At 45.1% G+C, this 17,547-nt stretch overlaps 1 protein-coding gene across 6 annotated transcripts in view; it reads right to left on the reverse strand.

Annotated features, from left to right (window-relative positions):
• FOXN3 (forkhead box N3) overlaps window positions 1-17,547 on the reverse strand; it is a 400,702-nt gene that overhangs the window by 11,537 nt on the left and 371,618 nt on the right. For all 6 annotated transcript variants that reach the window (XM_043556816.1, XM_043556818.1, XM_043556817.1 and 3 more), the window contains one exon: window positions 9,612-9,717. In XM_043556816.1, the coding sequence (XP_043412751.1) occupies window positions 9,612-9,717 (106 nt within the window). The remainder of the gene's footprint in view (window positions 1-9,611; window positions 9,718-17,547) is intronic.

The raw sequence follows: 17,547 nt of genomic DNA on the forward strand, positions 1-17,547 counted from the left end.
TACCAAAAGAATGTCACACACAAACAAAAGGTTAAAAAATAAGGACAAAATCAGAAACAGGAGCAGTAGGTGAGCAAGAAAGCCAGGGTTTCTCTGGAGTAAAAGCCTACTGTAGCCCTGGGACAAGAGCCCAAATTTATAGCGATGGAGAGAGAGCCAAAGAAGATTGATTCTGGCAGCTCCACAGTTAACTGTGGCTCCTCGAAGGGGATTAAAGTGGCCTCAGGTGTGCTGATCCCTAGGCTCCCAGCACAAGTTTGAAAGCAAATCCTCTCTTGAAGAATGTAATCTGAATTTAAGCCACCAGGATTCCCACATACTAAGGTTAATCCAATATTCAAGGAGAAAGCTCAGAACCTAAAATCACCAAACATACCAGTGAGCAGGCCACTGGGAATGCATAAATGTAAAAATGTCAAATGTAAAAAGCTAAGACTTCTGAATGATGATACCTTCAATGAGGTCCTAGACCAAAGTAACTGCCCCTCAGAGGCAGGCAATGGGGAAAAAAGCCAGGCTTAACTCTTAGTTCCAGATGGCATGAGAAACAAGAAAAGCCTCCCCTGAGATTTTTTTAACCACAAGCCTTGAGTCTTGTGGGGATGAGGCCAGAATTCTACTGTGTAGACCCAAAGACCTTAGGCTAAATTTAATTTAAAGTGCCCAATGGTGTCTACTAGAAGAAAATACAAACCCTTTCTGGAAGAACATACTTTAAGCTCAGGCCACAACGAATTCCCATGGATAAGACTTCAGGGACCAGAGGTTAATAATAATAATAAAAATAAATAAATAAACACAAAAGAAACAGCCACTATAAGCCAGAGACAACAGAAAAAACAACTATACAATATGAACTGCAAAGCTGGAAAATATTGAAATAAGTAGGTACATGATGTCAAGAATGAGTACAGAAATAAAAGAGGGAATTGAAATATACTAGATCTAGGAAGAATAGATTATGAAATCGAAGCAGACGGATTTTGGAAAGCATCAGAGTTGCGAGAGATGAAAAAATATAATCCCTGAAATAAACCTCAATGAAGCTGAAAGAGAAAAAATTAGTAAAAGAGAGCAGTGAACTGGAAGATGGATCTAAAGATACTATACACAGTGCAGCAGAGATGAAGAGATAGAAATATGGAAGATTGGGCATGATGTAATACAAAAGAAGATCCAACATAAATCCACCTGGAGTTTCAGAATGAAAGAGACAATGGGGAAGACCCAATACCTGAACGGAAAGTGGCTGAGAATTCTCTTGTTTTGATGAAAGGTACCAACCAATCTTCAGATTTAACCAACAAATCCCATGGACGACAAAAAGAAATACATATCTGGACACATCATAGTCAAACTGTAGACATTTAAAAAAAAAAGAGAGAAGATGTAAAAGTACAGAAAGAAAACACATCACCTAAAGAAGAACATCGGTTAGGATAAAATGAGGGAGGTAGATCAAAGTGGAAACATATTCTCGAGGTGAGAGAGGAACGGAAGAAGCGTCAAACGCTATCTCCTAAGAATGAAGGCAAAATAAATATGTTTTCAGACAAAAAATTGTCAAGGCTTTAACTAAAAGCAGATTGTCACGGTAAGGACTTTCTTAAGAATGTATTTCAGGAAACAAGGAAAATTATCCAAAAAGAAAGGTCTGAGATGTGAGAAGAAATGATAAGCAGAGAAAATGTAGTCAACTATGGACTGAACAACACAGTAACAATGACTAAGTAACATAAAAAAAAAACCAAAATGAAATAGAACCACAGTATTGGACAAGTGTAGCACATCATCTGGGAGGTAGGGAATAGCAGCTGAAGTATTCCAAGGGCCTTGTATTGATCAGGAGTTTAAAAGTATTGATTAACTTTAAACATTTTAAAATATTCATGTTATAAGTTCTAGGATCAACATTAAAAGAAGAGAAACAAAATGTATAACTTTTAAACCATTAGAAGGAAAAAAGGGGGGAGTGGGAGCTTTTGATCGATTTAAAACAATGCAAGAGAGGAAAAAGAATCGGGAAAAAACCAGGACAAACAAGTGCAAAATAAAATGGTAGAAATAAATCCAATTATGTTATTAAAAAGGGACGAAAAACCTTCAGTAAGACGTAAAGATCATTAACACAGATTTGTTTTTTAAAAGCTGTTTCCAAGAGAAAAACCTAAAACACAAAGACAAGCAAAGGTTAAAAGGATGGAAAACGCTGTATCATGCCATGCTGGTACAGCTATATTATAACCAGAGAAGACAGATTTTTAAGGCAAAAATCATTACTACGGATAAAGAGAGTTATTAAATATTCATAAAGGTTCAATTCACCAGGAAGCTACATCAGTTCTAAACATGGATTCCTCCATGCAGATAGCTTCAAAATACCTACAGCCCAAACTGAAAGAGCTACAAGGAGAAACGGTCAAATCTACATTGTAATGGGAGATTTTAATACATCGTTCTCAGTATTCAATTGACCAAGCATGCCTTCCCTCCCTCCCTTTCCCTCTCCGCCCCCCCCCACCCCCACACGGTTAGCATGCAGATTTGATCTAATAGACATACAGAACATGTGTTAGTAATGAAGAAGGCTTATCATTTTGAAGCACACATAGAATATTTATAAAGACTGATAAATGCTAGACTATACAGCAAGTCTCCACAAATTTCCAGTACCTTCCAGATCAACTCTCTGGCCACAATGACTTAGAGTTAGTAATCAGTGTTGAAGGGGTAACTAAAAACAAAAATAAGAAACCACCACCTTCTCCTGGGTTTGAAAATTTAAAAACACACTTCCAAAAGCATCTGTGGGTCAAGGACATTAAAATGGACATTAGAAAGTACTCTGCACTGTTAATAATGAAAATAAAGGTATCAAAATTTATGGGATGTAATGAGGCAGTAATTTCAAGGAAATTATAACCTTGAACTTTTATAGAAAAAGAAGAAAAGTTTAAAATGAAGGTAACTAATCCAGGCAAAGAAAAAGAGAATTGAAAAAAGGAAACTATAAATGAAAACAAAAATAAAATAAATGAACATCCCCACCCCCAAAACCCAAAAGTTGATTCTTTGAGAGGAAAAACAAAAAGCCATGGCAAGATTAAGCAACCAGAGTGATGTTAAAATGAAATAAGAATGAAAAAGGGACATAACTGCAAAGGTATTTTGAAAGATGACAGATACATTATGAGTAACTTTATGCCAATATTTTTGAAAGCTTAGGTGAAGTAGACAAATTCCTACAGTTACCAAAATGAACTCAGAAAGAAATTAAAAATAAGCCATACTACCCCCGCAGTATTTCCTCTCTCCCTCCTACCACAGAGCATAATCTAATCCTGAGTTTCAGAGTTGCCTTCAAAGACCATGATTTCAGAAGGTATAAGCTGACAGGTGCTTGGTCTTTCAAAACAAAACAAAATACAGTATAAAGAAGACCTGTGGCAGGTACAGCATTGGGAATATAGTCAATGATATTTTAATAGTGTTGCATGGTGACAGATGGTAGCCACACCTGTCACGAGCACAGCAAAATATACGGACTTGTCCAATCACTATGCTGTACATCTGCAACTAATGTAAGATCGTGTGTCAACTATACTTCCTTAAGGAAAAAAAAAAAAAAAAAGACCAGTGGCAAATCTTCCCTCAAGTTGTACAGCTGGACCACACCCTATCTTAACACTGAAGGCTCTCGGCTTCCTGAACTCCTGTTACAAACATCTTCTCAAGGGGAAAGACAAAGTTAGATGACCAGGAGCAGACCTTAGGCTGAGAGAGTTTTCCTGATGATTGTATTCTGACAGGACCTTACGTATTAATGTTTGTATTACAGTAAGAGTATTAATTTCTGACTTGCTTCATGTTCCACAGGAATTGCAGTTTTCACTTGAGGTCCAAATGAAATTAAGCAGTCTCAGACGGTGATTAGATGGAACTTTCTTATAAATTAAAACTTGCTCTCGTTCGGATGACCACCATCATTCCTTAAAACCAATGGCCATTCTTCTTGGCATAATAAGCTCAATGCAAGCCTTTTCCTGGGACTTAGGGCAAAGCTTCAGGTGCTCAAAAAGGAGACCTGGGAAGGTCTGTGGGGGGCAGGCTAGATGAATCCAAGAGGCTCCCCACATTACTAATTTTATTTTTTTCCAATTGGTTTTATTGTGGTAAAATATACAAACATGAAAAATTTACCATCTTAACCACTTTTCATTGTACAGTTCAGTAGTGTTAAATACATTCATAATATTGTGCAACCATCACCACCATCCATCCTTGGGATTCTTCATTTTATACAACTGCAACTCTGGCCCCAATAAATACTAATTCCCCATTCCTTCTCTCCCTGGGCCATTGGCAACCACCTCTCTATTTCCTCTCTCTATGATTTTGACCACTCGAAATACCTTGTATGTGTAGAATCATACAGTATTCGTCTTTTTGCGACTGGGTTATTTCACTTAATGTAACGTCCTCAAGGTTTATTCCTATTGTGGCACGTGTCAGAATGTCCTTCATTTTAAGGCTGAATGATATTCCATTGTGTGTATACACCACATGTTGCTTATTCATTTATCTGTTGTCGGACACTTGGGATGCTTATACACTTCGGCTACTGTGAATAGTGCTGCCATGAACGTGGATGAACAAATATCCCTTCGAGACCTTGCTTTTGGTTCTTTTTGGTACATTCTCAGAAGGATTGCTGGGTCATATGGTAACTCTATTTTTAATTTCTTGAGGAACTGCCATAGTGTTTTCTAGAACAGCTCCACCATTTTACATCCCTACCAATAGTGTACAGGGATTCCAAGTTTTCCATATTCTCATCAACACTCATTGTTTTCTGGTTTTTCTAGGAGTCATCCTAATGGGCGTGAGGTGGCACCTCCTAGTTTTGATTTGCGTTTCCCTAATGATTAGTGATGCTAAGCAGCTTTTCATGTGTCTTGGCCATTTGTATATCTTCTTGGGAGAGATGGCTATTTAAGTCCTTTGCCCATTTCTGAATTGGTTTGCTTGTTTCTCCATGTTATTTATCAAACACCTACTTAACGCACACCCTGTGTCAGTAACATAACTGTGTTACCCTAATAACCCATAAGACTGGTTTTCTCATGAGAAGCCCAGGCGCACCTGTCCAATATCACACAACCACAGGATAAGGACCCAAGAAAATGGCTCCTGAGTTCTCATATGTGATTTCTGGGCTCTGTTGCCTTCTGAAGGACTCCTACCCGCCCCCTACCCCCATCCGTTTTTTCCCAGTCCTCTTTGGTAAGCCTTGGACATTTAATGGGTCAAAAAGGAGCCGTAAGGGTTGAAGGCAAGGTGGCCCAGATCCCAGAGAGTTGCTATGGGCCCTACCTGGGAGGCAGCCCAGAGCGCTATAAATGTAGGAAACTTGAGGCTCCTGTTTCCCAAGAGGGCCAGAAACAGTTCTTCTAGGGCTATAATCGTTTGTTCCATTCAATGTATTCACTGCAAGGAATTTCACTGGGAACACAGAAGACACAGCCATAAAACTAAGACGTGTGAGCAGTTATTTTGAGGATAATGTGTCTTGAGGACTCTACGCCCAGGCAAATTTAAAAATAAGCAGGTTTCCAACAACTAAGGATGGGCCAATCTCTGAGGTTATTGAGTAAAAAGTCAACACTGTAAAGTCAATTACACTATTGACAGATACTCTTACAAGGAGATTTCACATCATAATTATATGCAAAGGAACCCAGCAAATACAAGCTGTGTAATGATCAGCTAATAAAAGTAACACTTCATCTATGTCAATAACAGTTTCCGAGTTAAGACAAACAAACATGGCCTTTGCCACTCAGTGGTGGAAAAAAAAATCCCTGAAAGACAAATATTTTCGCTTAAGGAGAAGTCGCTTAGACTCACACAGAAAACCTGTCACACAAAGCAGAGTCGGAAATTGGTCTTTAGTGGGTGAGTCTCTGGCCCTCCCTCCATCCCTGGCTGAACTGATGGGGGCAGTGACATAAACACTGAACACCCCCAGGATCCCTTGGTCACTGTCGTGGGGTCTGGCAGACATCTGCTATTGTTTTAGTCTCCTGTGGGCTGTTTTCCTTTTAACCTTAGCTGAATTCAGGTTCGGCTGACACATGGTCAAATTAAAAAAAAAAAAAAAAAAAAATTACAGTGAATGTGAAAGAACAAAACAAGATCCGTCCCCCACTCCCACCCCAGAAAACTTACTAGTGGGTTTTAGATAGACACTGATTCTGCAGATACCTCCGTGGCTGTGTTTATGTTTATTCTTTCTGGAAGCATCTCAGTGCCTATTATTTGCCAGGCATTTGGGACATGAAGAAGGCAAAGTATTATAAACAAGGGTCCTTGACCTTACAGAGAGCACACAACACTCCTCTCCCCCCTTCATTTCTCCTAACACTGAAGTGGAACAACGCATTGGTAACGCACAATGGTTTTCTTTATTGGTCATCTCTTCTTTATGGTAACCAGTCTAGTTTTTGCAAACAGCAGTGGCACATTTATTGACAACTTCTCTGATGCTCAGGAAGGTCCTGAGACCTTGCGTGCTTTCATAGTAGACAGACATGTTGTGCCATTTTGCAGCTACTCTCACTCAGCCTCAAACGCACCCTTTTACAGTGTTTCAAAGGCTGGGGCTGGGGCTGGGCTGTTCAAGCCACACGTCTGCTGCACCACCTGGCTTCACACTGGATAACAGGAGTTGCCACTGAGGGACTGGGAAGGGGGTGGAGGAAGAAAGGACACGCTCCTTCTTGTGTGTGTCCTGTTCACTTGTAGTGGCAGTTCATTCCTGTAGTAGCTGCTGAATCCAGCTGTGGTCCTCCTAATGCTTACAGAACCAACTTCTTCATGTTCCCTTAGAGGACGTGCGCCAGCAGGAGATCCCCAGATCTCCTAACATCCCTCTGGTCCTTCCATAGGTCCCTCCTCTGAGAACAGAGCCTCTAGCCCAAGCTGAGGGGTACCCCTCAGAGGTCCGGATCTCCGACCCCAGCTCCTCTTCTGAGGTCTGAGCCCCACTCCCATGGGGCAACCATCCCAACCTCTTCCCTTTCTCCTCTTTAGCCCGAGGGGATGCGGCTCCTTCCAGTGACTACCTTCTCCAGGACACCTGGAGATCTCTTTTCACCCTTCCAGTTATCTGGTTAATAACTTCCTATCTGGTTAATGGTTCTTAACACGAAAGTCTCCCTGATTGAATACCTAGTGTTATCTCTGTCTCCTGACTGCACCTGAAACCTGTTTTGTGGTCTTTTACTGTGGAAAAGCCAAAGTAGGGTGCTCACTGGACTGGATAAGTGGCAGCTCTTTAACCAGAGACAAGACTTCATTGTTTTGCTGTGGTGTTTTGTTATCTTCTAACCAGAACATAACTAGAACACCACCAACAAAAAAGTCAGCATTTTAAATAATGCCTCTTGGGAGTACTAATCAGTAAAATGTATGATAACATACACCACGAGGGTAATAATTAAAATTAGGGGGTGGCTCCTGCTGAAGGCCAACTTGGTCTCATGTCTCTCCCCCCGTGCCTGGCTCTTCTGTGCCCTTCTACGAGGAATGGCTGGAGCCACATCCAGATCCACGTGGCAGGCGCCGAAAGACTGCTCAAGACAACAAACTGAAATCTACACTTAGAATATGCTAATGAACACAGATTGTTGTTCCACATGCAAACAGTCTACAGTCTCAAAGTCCTGTCAACCAAAAAGGTAGGCCAGGAGGTGAGGCAGAAAAGATGTTAAGTAAGAAAAGAAAATGGACCGTGTTTCTCTCATAATGCGAGGCAAAGGTGTTGATACTTTGGCTGCATGGAAAAGGCTTATCATTTAAGAACTCAAGAATTATTGACCTACAGATAACCAAGAAAGATCCTAGAGAAGTAGAAGAGAGGGGCTTCCATATATTTTTGGAAAGTATCACCATGTTGGGCTAGCAGAAATGATAAGTGGTTTTCTAACTTTATTATTATTATTCTAATTCCAACCAAATTCCTTCCTTATCAGGTCCTAGACACCAGCGTCTGCCCTGAAGACTGAGGGACTTCCATCTTGGCAAGACAAGGCTGGTTTGCCAGAAGGGTGAGTGGGAAAGCACCGTGTGGTTGTTTCACACGAGTGAGCGTGACGTTGTGTCTCCCTCAGGACCCAGCTAACAGACTTTCTGGGGTGGTTTCCTCTGGGACATGACACTCTATGGAAGAAAAACGGTCTTCAGGTGCAAACTTGATCCACCAGTGCAGAGTGAGCAAGCAGATGACGCTGTGGAGGGGGGCAATGTGATGGGCCTTCCAAGCAAGAGCCTGGGCAAACCTGAGGAGGCATCAGCCACGTGAGACCCAGCCCGTCTACGGCAAGCGAACCACTGACAACAGAGAAGGACACACACACACACACACAGGAATTTTACTACACTGAGTCACCCATTAAAGGGCCACAACCAAAATATGGGGGCTTTCAAAGGAAAGGGGAATTCATCCAGGGCAAGCTCAGAGGCCATGTTCAGAAAAGCTTTGTGAAGCAATCATTTTTGTGATGGACCCTGAAGGAGGTGCATGTGGAGGCTGAGCGAAGTCTACATAGAGGCAACCGAATGGATAAGATCGGCCAACGCTAGACATATCTGGGGAACAAATTTGGTTCGAGGACACCAGAGGACTGGGGTTATGTCAGGCTGATGTGTGGGAGCCATGGAAGGTGTTTCTGCAGACGGCTGGAGAGGCACATTTTAGGAAATGAGTCTGACAGTGGCTGATGGGTGGGCGGGAATGGGCAGAGAAGCAGCAGGAAAATGGGAGGCGGCATCCACACTGGCACATGTAAAAGGTCTAAGCTAGCGAGAGACCCTAATCCAGGGCCAGCAGTGGAGATAAGAAGGGTGGAAGAAGGAAATTTCCCAAGGAAGAGTTCATGTGGTTTGGCAACCGACCTGACTCTTGGAAGCAGGGGAGTGATGCCCCGTGTTATTTCTATCCCAGTAACCAAAGGCACTTTTCACACATGATTTTGCATTTCATTCTGGAGGTAGACCAGTTAGCCTAGAATCTAATGAACAACTTGCTCACCACTTCCTTATTCCCACCTTGTCCCACCTTCTTCAACAAAAAAGCTTAATTTGTCTCCATCTCCTCATCTACAAAGAGACTAAGATAATTTGAGCCCAGAAGGAGAAGCTGGATTGGGGTCCCTGGGGAGTTACTTTGCCTTTTCTTTAAAAAAAATTTTTTTTAATTACGTTTATTTATTTTTGAGAGACAGAGTGAGACAAGGTGAGAGTGGGGGAGGGGCAGAAAGAGAGGGGGAGACATAGAATCCAAAGCAGGCTCCAGGCTCCGAGCTGTCAGCGCAGAGCCCGATCCGGGGCTCAAACCCACAAACCATGAGAGCATGACCTGGGCTGAAGTCGAACGCCTAACTGAGTAAGCCACCCAGGCGCCGCTACTTGGCCTTTTCTTAACACCCAAACCAGGTTGATTGCCTTCACTCCTTAGAGGCTGGTCCTCTTCATCCCAAGTGGCCCCGTGGGACACATGATGCCCTTCCCACTCCTTCCGGCAGGCTTTGCCCAGCGAGTGCCTCCCTTACCTCACAGCTGCCGTCATTCCAATGGGAGTGATTGGCAACGGCCGAACTCCAGGAAACAGCCCTCGGCTCAGAACCCGTGCTCCATTTTGTATCACTCCTGGAGGAACTGGAAAAACAAAACGGAAGAAGATACCACACGTGAATTCAACGGTGAACATTTCTGTTTTGAGTCAGAAATTCTGGATACATCAGGAAGAGAGAGAGAGAGAGAGAGAGAAAGAAAAGAAGAGAAAGTGATTATTATAGGCACAAGGAGTGAGCAGTGATAGACACACACACACACACACACACACACACACACACACACACACATACGCACACACGTAGAAGGGGAAAGAAAGATACCACGCCTCAAGAAAGAGATTCGGTCAGCCATGTCAGACCAATACCTTACAATCAAATTATTGATGCGTTGGTTTAAAAAAGGGTGAGTTTTCAAAAGTGGGCTTCAAACATTACTTCCTTGCGACTATTAAATATAAGCTTTTCTTTCCACTCAGACCCTAACAAGATCTCGAGAACACTAACACAAGTCTAATAGCAATGACCAAACAAAAGCATTTCTTCATGCTTCTCTGGTGATGGTCAGAAGCTGAGAACATCTTTCTATCTGTCCTTAACCTGACAAGAGAAAACAGGAGCCAAAAGAAAAGCAAAGCTGATTTTATAAGCTACTTGGCACCTCAGTGCTCACAACACAGTGTGTGCTCACAACGATTTCAGCTGCCGGAGGAAAGACCCTTTCCTCAGTGTGGCTGGGATTGGACGGTTGGCAGGGTGGCTCTGGCTCCCGTCTCAGAACCATGCACAGCCCACTCTGGAGGACCCACTGCCTCCTTCCTCGAAGCTTCCCCAAGCAAATCTCCCCAGAGTTCTCTCACCATCCCGCCTTCTCCTAAATACACACATCCCTGGAGCAATCGTAAGCCAACCTTTTTGCCAATGCCCATCAGATGATGTCTGTTTCCATACAAACCCACAGTGGGCTCACCCCTGTATGAGGGTTTACACCACAGGGGAACCACAGGACATCCCCGATCGTCCATCTTTTTCGACCTCCCAGACAGCAGTTTCATTAGGTTCAAACTAGTATTCTTACTGTACAACCAACCCTCCTCCATGTGTCTCCAGGGCCAGGCGTGCATTGGGAAGCACTGAGGCAGGGCTTGGAGTCTTAGCTTTCATTTCAGTTTCTCTTGTGTGACTTTGTGCAAGTTACTGAAATCTCTTCTTCCTTCTCGGAACAGTGTCCTAGGAACCCTTCTGCCGTCAATGTCCTGAGTCCCCAGGGCTCTGGCTGTGTCCATGGAGCCCCCCGCACAGTCTCATCCAGAGGCGAGGTGGATAAATCATGCCTTCTCAAACAAAGAGCCTCTAGAAACTTATACACACAAAAAATGTAAAACCCTTCTGGATATTAAGTGTTAAAGTCAGTATTATTTGTGGAGAACACTCTTAACAAAACAGACTTTTTTTTCCTGTAATGTTTCGGCCTCTAAGGGCATGTTTCCATAAATTTTCTGAACCTTTAACTAGAGGTCTTTCATGTAGGATGAATGTCCACTCCTGAACATGGATGATGTTATACAGGCCGATTCCTAGAGAATTCTGTGGCTCTTGCTAGAATTTTTGCTATTTCTCTTCCGGGTTTGTGTAAGGCTCTTGCTATTGGGTTTTATAAAAGGTGGATGGGAGACAAAAACCAGCACTTAAACCAAGTACTACTAATGTAGTCCAGGGGTCCAGAATCTTTCCATTCACTTACCACATTTAACCATGACAGTAGGCTGAACTAGATCAGGAACTCTTACCCATTCCTTACTATCAGCCTGGTTTCGGATAGCAGATCATCGGAGACAGGAGACTTACCAGGTATCTAAAAGCATGAAGCCTGTTATAATGTAATACTGGAGGGAAGTATCCTATTTTGCTTCGTTGATGAGTTCTTTCTAAGGAAGAGTGTCTAAAATTTATATTAACTGATCTACATACTCATTTCAAGACCTCCTCTACAGCTGCGAGACGGCGTGGTATTAGTGTGAACACAGACACACAGATCATGGAAGAAAACAGAATCCAGAAATAGACCCGCAAATATGTGGCCAACTGACTTTTGGCAGAAGGTATCAAGACAATACGATGAGGGGAAGCAGAGCTACAACAACCGGCGATCCATTCAGGAAAAAATGAGCCTTGGTCCTTACCTCATGGCCATACACGAAAGTTAATTAGAAATGGATCATAATGCAAATGTAAGAACTAAAATTAGAAACGTTTTAGAAGAAAATATAGGAGGAAAAATACCAGCAATTCCCAAGGACAGACATGCAAAAATCAGTAGGACTCTAGAGTCTGTAGAAGAGGCTTGAAAAGAGGGTTGCTTGAAAAGAGAGGCTTTTAGTTTGTCTGTCTGTTTTGGAGATCGCGGGAGAGGGTTTTTCAGTTATCTTGCCGTATGGTAGTCTCGTTGAAATGGCCAGAAACCACAGGCTCAGTCCCATTCTGATAATACCAGTGAAGATACCAGTCACTAAAGATCTCATCTAGAACGGCGAGCAAATCTGATAGAAAGGACTACTTGTTAAAATCACTTAAACGCTTAAAATCTACACCACAGTCGTAATTCTTGCCAGCAAAATTATTACAGTCCCATATACAGACTGTATCGATGCATGGATTAACATACCAAGTATCTGCTTATGTATTCCATGAAGGAGACGCAGGGTCGCCACAGCTAAGTGGGACAGACAGAGAATTAAAGAGGCAATGGAAATACACTGTGGTAAGCGGGGCGAGCGGCCTATAGGCATGAAGGATGGAGGCATCTAACCCGAAGTAAAGGGTGTCTGGGAAGACTTCCTGTAGAACTCCAGTCAGAGTTGGCATTCAAAGGCACAGGAACGGCACATACAAGGCCTGGAAGTAATAAAAATTACGATGTGCATAAGAACAAAAACTAACTTGGCTAAAGCGTATGATCCCTCTGCAGGAATGAGGTGCGTTTGGGCTTCATCCCATGGATATGGGGAAAACCATGAAAGGGTTCTGAGCGGGGGGAAAAGGTCTGCAGCACGGCGGCTGAGAGCCAGACTCTGATGTTGGAGGGGTCCAACACCATCTCTGCATCCCATCTCTGGGTCTGCATCCCATCTCTGTCATTTATGCTTGTGTCCCCTGAGCAAGCCACTTAAGTGGATGGGGACAGAAATGGTATTTATCTCACAGAGTGGAGATTTAACTGAGTTAATAAAGACACTACTGTTATACAAAATTACCTCTTAGTCATCAATATTATCATCATCAACATCAACATAACCAACATCCCCTGAGCATCCTGAGGCAGCCTGTGCTTTCTCCATTCCAGGTGAGCCCAAAGTCCACAAGAACAGAACAGAACAAACCCAGACCATGTTGGAAGAACTTAGCCATCTTCCCGGTCACAGAACGTAGCTGGAGGAATGGTGACAGCTCTTATGGGGCTTCTGGTCCCATGTCAGAGTCACCCCTGTGGGAAATACCTGAAACACCTATAATTCTGGGACAAAGACTGGGGTGCCCTGAAGACAGCAGATGGGAGTCACATAGAATGGCCAGGGAGTCATCTGCCAGCCAAAGGAGAAAAGCAACCCCAAGGACAGTGCCCTAAGCCCAGAGTCCTCTGCCCAAGCGCCTAGAACTGTTATGCCCCAGGGGGGATGCCCTACAGGGAGAGGAACAAAGAAAGGAAGTGAGCATGGACTGGGGACCAGGGTCTTTTGGTGTCCTCAGCTCATCTCAGCCTCCAGGGAAGAAGTGCTCTGCCGTGGTTAAGAGTACAAGCTCAGGGGGCGCCTGGGTGGCGCAGTCGGTTAAGCGTCCGACTTCAGCCAGGTCACGATCTCGCGGTCCGTGAGTTCGAGCCCCGCGTCGGGCTCTGGGCTGATGGCTCGGAGCCTGGAGCCTGTTTCCGATTCTGTGTCTCCCTCTCTCTCTCTGCCCCTCCCCCGTTCATGCTCTGTCTCTCTCTGTCCCAAAAAAATAAATAAAAATGTTGAAAAAAAAAATTTTTAAAAAAGAGTACAAGCTCAGGGCAACATGGCCTCCGTCCGCCCCAGTCTTGCCTCCCCACTAGCTCTGCAGCTTTGGGCAAGTGCCGCAACTTTCATGTGCCTCAGTTTCCTCAGCTGCAAACCTGGTATAAACAGCTCATAGGAGTGGTGCTGACTGTTAAATAAGATGACTGATATAAATTGCTTAGCTTGGCGGCCGGTCCATTATATAAGCTCTTCATCACCATCTTGTCCGTCCTTCCACTATCCCATGCACCTCTCTACCTTCCTCTTACTAATTATAAGGAACAGGGCCTAAGGGGGGTGTTGGGGGGGGGGGGTGGAGGTCAAGACAGGGAGAAATTCTTCCAGCCTTCTATGCTTTTTAGATATCTCAACTCTGCATTTGCCCACATCTTCCGGATTAATGAAGTGTATTCACTTCAAAGAGAATCTCACGGACGAAGCTATTCCGCAGCACTAAAAGGCTTTCCCTGAGCCATTTCCTGAACCTCACAGACTTCTGGCACATAAACTAGGCTCTTCTCCTGACTCCTGGAGTTTGCTCTCAAATGAGCTGCAACTGAATGCTGCCTCTGCCAACCAAACCTGGCACTTCTCAGTCCTCATCACTGGCAGCGCTTTTCATGTTGGGATGGTGATGTGTTCATATTTGCTCATGGGCTGCCAGAAGCCAGCTGTGACACTTAACTATTCTCCCATCTTTTCTCCTTCCTGTCTCCATCCCCAAGCGTCAGGAACGTGGCTTCTGGAAAACGAATCACAGCCTGTCTAAAATGTCTGTGAGGTCCATATTAGCCAGTCTTTGGTTCTGGGGACTAGGAGGGAGCATGAATCCATTCCTCAGCTGTTTTCCTATCAGCACGGTCTATCTACCCCTTCCTTTTCCTCTGTATTGCCCTCAGGGTAAATCAGACCGAGCCCTTTACAACCAGCCCGTCCCACCCAGTGTATTGAAATTGTACTGAAATTGTACCATGGCTCCAGCCCTCCAGCCCAGAAGAGTATAGTGAGAAAACTGGATATGCTTGTGGCGGTCACTGCAAAAGGCACAGGCCTCCAGCAACCATCCTTTCCTGTCATATCAGTTCAACGTTCAGCTTTTACACACAAGAAGACACATCTCTGCGATTCTCGGGTTCCTGGGACGAGGCGCCAAGGACAGGGGCCCCACGGCTCCCACTTCTTGCTGACCATCCCCTTTCTCTTATAGTGTAGAGTGACTCTAAACTTACTTATTTTTAGGCAATAAGAAAGTAACACGCAGAAAGAGGAGTGAACCAAGCAGCACTGCTCACCGTGATCTAAGCGTGATCACCTGGAGGACCCAAGAAACCCGTCTGTGGCACAAGACAAACTTCCCTCCACGCTCCGCCACCCTCGGTGTGGCCCCGTCCCAGCCTCCCCAGCCTCCTTCCCGATGCTCAGCTTCCTTGATTTTCACGGCTTCTAAAATTAACCTCTGAGCTCCTGCTGCCTTTGGAGGGCAGCCCTGGCTGACACTACCAGAGGCCATAAGTCGAGCAGCTAGTGCTTCCGATAATCCTTCCCCTTCCCGAAGTGGGACTTTCCACCTGCTTACTTGGAAAGATGCTGGGGAGGGGGCTGGAATGGGGGAGCCTCCGTCCTGGTCGCCTTTCTTCTCCAGTGCCTGGTGTGCTGGATGCACACTGTAGCTCCAGGGGGTGTGGAACGCTGCCTCCTTCCCTCACCTCTGCTGTCCCATTTGGTTGCTTTGTTTATCATCCAGAGTTCCTCTCTGGGAACATTCCAACTAGGGATTATATAAGCCTTTGAAGATGAGAATGGTGATCTGACTTCCTAACAATCCCTCCATTGGGGTTAAAGATGACTCACAGGGCTTGTCAGAGGGGAACAGCAAAGCAGGTACTTAAGTAGACTCTAGAAGCTGGAATTAGTCTATATGGCTACTTTGAAGGGAGAGGGGGAGGTGGATGGGTCTAGAAGCACTATCCAAAGTTCAAGAGATAATGAAGCAGCAATGTCCTGTGCTGAGTTTTCTGGAAGTGGTGTCCGATAGCACATGCAAGACACAACAGCATACCTTCTAGAATGTTCCCCATGCTGCAAAGTGGAAAGTCTGGAAAAGATAACATCATCACTGGGGCTCCGGGGGATGGGGGTGGGGACAAAATGTTGAAGCCTGCGGTTTTGATTAGATGCACTCAGCTGCCTCATTGAACGTGAAGCATCCGGTCGCCAGGAGAGACTGATGGGACCCATAAGGAGCCAGCTCAAGTAATACCAGGGGCAGGGTCCGGGGCAGGCTGAGCTCCCTTGGGGCACTGTGGGACCCCCTCAAAGATAAAGGGGCCTGGCTGACTGTGATTCTCACCAGTTTCTTGAGAAGTTTCCTTTGTACGATCTACTCAGCTTGGACTGTGGACGGTGGCTGGTTTGCCAGCCCCGAGCTAGCTCTGCAGATGCTGGGCGCAGGGAAGGAAGAGAGGAAATAATCTAAGTGGCTGCTGTACGGTGACCTTAAGTGGGGCGGCTACGAAGGTCGATGGCAAAGGGAAAGCCTTTCAAGTCACCCAAGCCAAGCTCTTACTGTTGGAAGTGACAGCAGCAGACAGACAAGCTTGGTGGCCCCTGTTCAAGCAGCATCCTAGCCCAGGAGGGGAAAACAAGGGGCTATAAATAGTGCATGAGGAGGCTCTGTAAACAGAGCTCGGCCACAGCGCAGCCTGGGGGCGGGACACAGGCAGTTGCGTGCAGATGCGAACCTGTGCTCCCCGTGCGTGGGCAGAGGGGACGCCTGAATGCTAGGCACCCACGTCCACACCGGGACATATGCACACAAACACCACGAGGCAGGCCGCCCGCCCTCCACCACCGGGGCTGGGTGTCTGCCGCCTCTGAACCTTTTTGGTGAGGAATCACCTTCCACTTTTTCCAGGCCTCGGGGGCAGCTGGCAGGGCAGGAGTATGGAGGCTGCACCACAGAAAGTATCTACCCCTTCTCCCTTCAGGAGGCCAGACACTCACCGAATCCCAGGAAAAGAAACTCGCAACATAAGGACAAGGGGAGGGGGAGGCAGAGGGAAGCCGAGAAGTGCTAAGAGAAGACCGAGGCCCCCAGCTGGAGACCCCCCCCCACCCTGCCCCCGACTCCTTTACTGGGAGGCTGACCAGTGGCCACCTGGCTTCCCAAGTGCATGTTCGCTTCTTTCCTAAAGTCCTGTTCACATCTTCAGGGGCTTTGCTCCGGCCTGTTGACCATGTGCTAGCTTGACCATTAGGGGATTTTACTAGAGATTGGGGCCAGATGGGAAGGAGAATACAAAGATGATGCTCCTACCCCCTCCCTAGTCTTTACATTTATTTCTTGGAGGCTCCTGCCAATGGTTCCTGCCTTCTAGGACACTGGAGCCGTCTTCTTGGCCCGGAGCTTTCACGAAGGTCGGGCTGAGGCTGAATTTCTCACAGAGCTAACACTGAGGAAGAAAGCCTTCTAAAAAAGCCCTATAGCTTTGACACATAAACACTGAACTTTTAAAACTCAAATTCTGCATTTCCATGCAAGTAAGACTATGGATACCCTGAAAAAATAATTATTTATAGTTTGAGTGTTATAGTGAGGGAGCGGGGAGAAGTTCATTTAGCCACTACTGATAATGGACTTCCATGGAAGCTGCTAGGGATCCGTTAATGACCAATCCCCCTGCCTCTTTCCCTCTTAATTCCATCATTCTGGTTCATCAAAAGCTTTTCTTTAAGCCAGTGATCCCTGTGCACAGTGGCCGGGTGCTAACGAAGATGCTCCTGAACCTTCTACGGCTCTGGTGAAAAAAGTGTTTTCCTCACTGTTAAGTCATGCAACATGACTCCCGAAACTGTTTCAGACTGTAACTTGGTTACAATCT

This window comes from Prionailurus bengalensis, chromosome B3 (assembly GCF_016509475.1).
Source record: "Prionailurus bengalensis isolate Pbe53 chromosome B3, Fcat_Pben_1.1_paternal_pri, whole genome shotgun sequence".
Lineage (NCBI taxonomy): Eukaryota > Metazoa > Chordata > Mammalia > Carnivora > Felidae > Prionailurus > Prionailurus bengalensis.